Raw genomic sequence first — 6,871 nt, 5'->3', positions numbered from 1 at the left:
AGAACTAGCTGCTGGCTCTTATGTTCCAGATATTTGGCTGATCATAAATTAATTCTATAAAAAGTTTAAAATACACACAAAATGATTTGATTTTCTACACACCTGCAATACTTCTTCAACATGATCAACAGTTACAATTTTCTGACGTTGGCTCAAGGCTTGGTTTCGGGCTTCTTTTCCCAACTTCTGTAGGAAAAGAATGTATGACAAAAACACCTGCAAAAAAATTTTTAATTGGTTAAAGTCCTTTTGAATAACAAAAACATTTTTTTTTTAAATCAGTTCTTCCCAGGATCTTAATGTCATCAAAACTAGAATATTACCATCTAGGTAGCTATCTAAATATCAGATATAAATAAAGAAAAAAAAGATACCATTTTAGACCTCTAAAAACCCATTTGCCACATTTTTTTTCAGTCAATGAAATGCACATACATATCCATTCTTTACTTTCTACCAATAACCCAATTTTTTCTATACATCTTAATTTGTTACAAACTTCATGAGCATTTAACCTTTAACTTCTTCTGTGATATTCCTAAAATAATTCGGCTGTCCTCCATGTCTCAAAAAATATTTGCCCAAGTTAATTATGGTAAACCATTTCTTGCAGTATTTAAATTAGTTGCCCAAATATTTTCTCATATTATCACGTATTACAGTTAGTGCTCACTAGATGGCACTGAAAATGTTTTTACTGATCTCTATTAGATTGATGTATCATAAACACTGGAGAAAAACATCCACATTCTTTACTGTAGTTCCAGTGAGATAATATTTTCATTAATACAAAAAGCATAGGCTATCAAAAAGCAAAATAAAAAACTAACTTGTTTTACCTCATTTCCAAAAAAAAAACAGACACACAAGATAAAGCACCTTATCAGAAGCTTTCTGAAAATCAACATGCACAGTAGCAGTTGAGTTATTCAAATATAAAAAACTAGAAACACTACATAAAAACTTAAAATGTAGAGCAGAAGGTCTTTAGTTGTTGTTAAGCACAAAGCTGCACAATGGGCTACCTGTGCTCTACCCGTCACAAGTATTAAACTCAATTTGTAAACCTGCAAATTTACCATTAAATCATGGACAGTGGGCAAAAATCTTGTCTAAAGTATATTAAGAATCCATAATTAAATATCAATGGAATGATTCTAGCCTGTGTACCATGCCAGAATAGTCACTAAAATGGCCTAGAAAGGTAGTTCTGAGGAAAGGGTATCCTTTTGAATAGATAATCACTAAAATTAAAAATTCATTAGTGTACTTTTAATCTCAAAGCCCAAAATTCATATCCGAGATGGAATTTTTAACTTTTTTTTCTTAACTGTATAATCACATTGCACATTAATACAAAAAACATGGATCTCTAGTTCGGCCAGAGATACTATCTGGAGATTGAATATTCATAATAAGAATATACGAGTAGGTGGAAGATGGCCAATTGGGTGCAGTCAACAACGAAACCAGCAGAGCACAGGACATCTATTAGCATACACTCCATACTCTGGCAAACCATACCATCAGTTAACAACTCTCAAATGGAAAAGCTGAGAACTCAGCCTCAATAGCTTACAGTTATTTCCCTCTAACATTCCATGGCAACTTTATCCAAACAACTAACCTCTTATGGACAGTGTATTAGAAACCCTAGATTATAAAAACCTAAAAGGCTGAATAAGACCACTGTTACTGCTAGTTCTCTTATGCTCAGGTATATGAATTAAATGTCAAATTGATATAAATAGTAGCATTAGGTATGGAAAAATGAATGGTAGAAATGGTGGTGAACTGAAAAAAATGAATGTTGTCTTTTTGATGTCTAATGGGCATGACAAACATATCCTGAGGTTGTAAAGTAATTTTGGAATGATACCATGCCAGTTTTCGAAATATGTATATAACACCTTGCTAACACTAACAGTAACGATGGATGTCAAACTACTACAGCAATTGGTAAAAGTTGGAGGTAGCTTTTAAAATGCGTTCAGCCAAACAAAATACCTTCTTCATGTTTCTACAAATTCTCTGTGTTGTGTTGCAAGTATTTTCAGCCAATTTAGGTCAACAACTGCTCCTGGGTCAAGTTTGGGCCCCCTAAGTGTCAGAGGTAGCTATTAAAATGTGTTCAGACAAATGAAATGCCTTTTTGCTTGTATCTGAACACATTTTAAAAACTACATTTGACACTTTGGGGGACTCCAGTTCAACCCAGGGATAAGTTGTCGACCTAAACTGGCACCACGACACAGAGAGTCTCTAGGTACACGAAAAAGGCATTTCATTTGTCTGAACACATTTTAAAACCTAACTCTGACACTTCAAGGGGCCCAAATTCGACCCAGGGGGCAGTTGTTGCCCTAAATTGTTTGAAAATACTTGTACTACAACACAGTGAGTTTGTAAAGACATGAAAAAAAAGGCATTTTGTTTGTCTGAACACATTTTAAAAACTACCTCCGACATTTTGGAGGGCCCAAACTCGACCCAGGGAGCAGTTGTCGACTTAAATTAGCTAAAATACATGCACCAAAACACGAAAAAGCCATTTCGTTTGTCTTAATACATTGTAAAAGCTACCTCCGACTTAGTTTTAGTGTTATCCACACCCCTTGATACTTCTACTTTAAAGTTTAAAATTAAAATAATGGAATAGCTTTTGCGTTATTTTAACAATAAGAAATTTCTCTAATGTCAAAGATTTTTTGAGAAATAACAGTTCAACTTATCAGCACTAAATCTTTGGTAACATCCATTCATGATGAATTTCATATACATATATACTATATAGCAATTTAGTAAGACTATAACTTAATTTAAACCCGGTTGTCTATGTTGCCATTGCAATTTGAGTGTTAATGTTATGAAACCTGAGCTTTGATATATAATAACATATAAGTTTCAAGACTGGAGTATAAAAAGACAAACCAGTATTTCTGACTGTTTACTAAGCCTTATGGTTTTCTCGTAACTTCGTAAAATTGATCTTAAACGCGTACTAGGATATCTACGTGAAACATATTTCTTCGTCGGCATTTTGAAATCCCGCTTGCTTACCGTGACATCTGGTTGTCAAATATATTAAAACAAAGGAAATTGAACTGCAATAAACAAATTAAAGCAGCTTTAAATTATTATATACAACAAAAACTATTAAGAACATCGGTAATACTGTATATGTTTTATAACCCTAAACTAAAATAACTTGCATTCAAAACAGAAATCAAATTATAACTGGCAAAAGGAGTAACGAAACAGAACGAACGAAGAAACATCCTCCTCCAAAGAAAACGTAATTGTTATAACAGTCGACCATAATAGAATACATTACTGTTGTCCTGGAAATCGGTTTAAAGTTGATATCTGAATATACAATTATTCTTTAAAGATATAAATGAGATAGTGTGGTATTTTCAAGTGCGCCAATTCCTCTAAAAGTGACAAGCTTAAGATTGGTTCCACAGAATAATAGAAGATCCAATAGAAAATGTATCATGGAGCGGAAGTTATCATGCACGAAAAGATGAAAATTATTAATTGTTTAGTAGGACTTTTTATTTGTTAAAGTAAGTATTGTTTGCGAAAGCTAAAAATACAAAATCATCGATATTCCTATTGATTGACCTAATGTTTTCATTTTCGGGCTAACTGTATCTACAATAATAATAAGCCTGGAAATAGAAAAAAAATCGAATACCAACCGATCTTGATAGAAAAAAAAATCATGAATTACCTATTTCTTATTTATTTATTTGCAATGTAAAGGAGCTTGAATCAGCAAAGTACACACATTCTTCTCTTTTCAATTGTGGAGTCCCGTCGCAATATGTTTGTGAATGCACAGTGTGGATAACGTTGCGCCATCCCTAATTCTGAACCACCATGCCACATGGAGGTAACTGGACAACAACAATCAGTTTTCATTTATTCCTTATTATTATTATTAAGTAATGTGTTTCTTTTTCTTTAATTATTTAAAAAATTAACACCAGATACCCAACGTAAATAAAATTATATTAATACTACTACCTCTACTACAATTTGCACATTAAAAGTTTGGTATCAGCCTTGGCGCAGATCTCGCTCTGTCCTCTCCACATACCTTCATGCTCGTTCCACTTCCATACTTCCACGTCCTTTCCTCTAGTCTTCCATCTTTTTTGTTCCCTTAGCTACGTACTATTTCACTAACAATATCTTCAGATATCTTATCAGGTTGTCTAAGGTTTAAACTTTACCAACTAAGTAGCCCACTTTCTCATTGAATGCTATGCCACTGAGGCCTTAAATATAGGTTATTAGACGAATTTTTAAGTCCCTCAAAGAGTTTACCCATGTCATTTGGACAAAATCTGTCTCCAATTTTGTGACGAGGTTTAGGAAGTCTGCCAGGAGTGTGAACTTAACTTGATATTATTCTAGTTATATTTGTTCCTTGTTATTTTATTGGGATCACACTTATTCTGTTCATGGGTCAACTCTTTGTTGAATTTTGACTTTATTCTGTCATTCATTTCCTGTGATGCCAGCCTCACAGAAGCTTGCCTTTTTTTATAGCTAGCTCGTATCCCCTTGTAAGAAGGCCTTTACATCTTCTTCTTCATCATTTCTATATGATTCATCGTAAGACCTTTTGATCCCTTGTAGCTCTACTACACGTTCACTTAATACTCTTTTCATAATGTTTGGATTTCACTTACAGTTAGCTTATTGGGATTTTTTTTTTCATTTAGATTTCTCTGGATTTCATTTTTTTATTCTAAGTTTAACTTATATGATTACTTTTGAACTGGTATGAGAAACTAAAAACGGGTTCTCAAATATCTCTTATCATTTCAATACAAATCTACGAGGAAAAACTTGTCTTTTTGTTTTATTAAGTATTGTTACGTCTCTGATCGTTTGTTAATTACTCGTAAAAATTCTTTCCGAAGAACTTCAGCGATACAAGTCTTTTCTCGAATAAAACTAGTTTATTCTTTCTCAATTCAACTTTGCAATACACTTAATTTCCACAGTCACCTTAACTTAAACACACGCTATAATTTACAACGAACGATTCACGCACTTTTCTAACTACCGCGCTTGACTCAATTGTCCGTCTATATCTTCAATCTCTCTGTCTGCTATACAATTCCGATTAATTATCTGGCGCACTTATATACAAGAATAGAGGGCGCCTAGCAAACACGTGTTACCAGTAATTTCACCATTTGTTTCTCGTCTCTTTTTTTTTGTACCATGAACTCGGTTAGCCCTAACTGACTTCTCTGAGGTAAGCCTGTAAGTCGGAAAACGGTTGGATAAATTGATCTTTGTCACAACGAATCATTTATATGGTGTATTTCTTTCGTGTAAATGTTTCATTTGCTCAAGAAACACGAAAGATTTTACAATACCGTACTTAAATTTTTCTATAAACACTGCGTAAAAATAAACAGAATTGTTTTACACTTCTTAAGCTGTTCAACATTACGTATATTTTCTACTTTCATTGTATATAATTCTTGGATTTATTTATTCCCATTTTTATTGTTTGAACTTATGCTAATATGGTTGAAAATCTGAAGGCTTCACACAATATGATAATTGTTTATATTTAAAAAAAGAGGTTACTAAAACTATTCTTTTGACACTAGATGGTGCCACAAGCATCATATCGAATAACACGGTTATTTTGTTTTTTAATTACAGCATTCATTAATAAAGTAAGGTAGTGATACAGATTGATGCTTCTAGTCTATACAATGGGTATAAACGTGAGGTAAAAACTACAATAAAGTCACATGATTAACATGCCGGGCTGCGTACCGTTATTCCGAGGTTCGAACTACATCGTGTCACGAATACACTTTTAGCTGTTGAGAGCTACAACTATGACAGTCATTTTGTTATGAATGGTTGCATAGGTAGCAGGTGCTGCTTGCTAATTAGATTCCCTTCATCTGAATAACAGTTTTTAATTAGGGGTGTCTATGACTGAACCTTAGGAGTCTTGATCTGGCCATTTATCTCACGTGAATGATAAGATACCGCTCATGTTAAGAAGAACAAGTACCTTCCAAAGTTCAGTCACTTTATAATTTGATCAAATTACATAAATAGTTTTCAATGACTGAACTAACAAACACAAAGTTTTGAACATGTACAAATATGTATATTTTAAATCGAAACCAATAAAGTCACACCACCTTGACCATAATATATTTCATTTGTTATATTAAGACGAACAATGAAGGACGGACGAATGTTTTGTGACATTGCTATAGCTCAGAAGATTGTTTAACTCAGAAGGACTGGTGACTGCTACGTTACTTTGTTTGTTGAAAAGATTGTTTGTAGTAAAGTGAAGGGCCGACGTAGCTTAGTGGTTGGGCTACCCAAGTTGTGAATCCGAGGATTCATGGTTCATGACTCGATGTTGCAAAATGCTCTGCACTTCGTGGTCGTATGTGCACTATACGAGGGACGGTCGTATCCCACAATTCAGTGAGCAAGAGTTAGCAGTAAACGTTGTTGACTTGCTGTCTTTCCTCTAGTCTACCAGTTCAATATAAGCAGCAGTGTAGTGGAGCCGAAGAGTTAGCAGTAAACGTCGCTCCTTTACTTTTTTTTAGCGTGATTAAAGTGCATATATTTATCAAATAAACTTAAACTGTGAATATATATATTTTATATTATTAACTTGCAAGTTTCAAAGGCTGTATATGAAATTAATGAAATTCACTTTTAAAATGATGACTTAAAGATATACACAAATAATATTGTTACGACATAGAGGTCACGTGACTAGTATCACTCCACGTCATTCTCGAACATTCACGTCTTTTCCTTAAATCTCGTGATCCTTCTAAATATAGTGTAGTCT

The 6,871-nt window shown here is 33.6% G+C and overlaps 1 protein-coding gene across 1 annotated transcript in view; it reads right to left on the bottom strand.

Annotated features, from left to right (window-relative positions):
- The window catches only part of LOC111089353 (centromere protein W-like), an 11,151-nt gene extending 8,101 nt beyond the window's left edge, over positions 1–3,050 (bottom strand). The window contains exons 1-2 of the mRNA XM_022401706.1: positions 2,932–3,050; positions 103–216 (exon numbers count right to left, since the gene is read on the bottom strand). Coding sequence (XP_022257414.1) covers positions 103–216; positions 2,932–3,039 — 222 coding nt within the window. The 5' untranslated portion in view covers positions 3,040–3,050. The remainder of the gene's footprint in view (positions 1–102; positions 217–2,931) is intronic.
- Positions 3,051–6,871: the final 3,821 nt, after the last annotated feature.

This window comes from Limulus polyphemus, unplaced genomic scaffold (assembly GCF_000517525.1).
Source record: "Limulus polyphemus unplaced genomic scaffold, Limulus_polyphemus-2.1.2 Scaffold5989, whole genome shotgun sequence".
Taxonomy (NCBI): Eukaryota; Metazoa; Arthropoda; class Merostomata; order Xiphosura; family Limulidae; genus Limulus; species Limulus polyphemus.
Note: the sequence above shows the minus strand (reverse complement) of the source record. Positions and strands in the feature narration are given on the sequence as shown.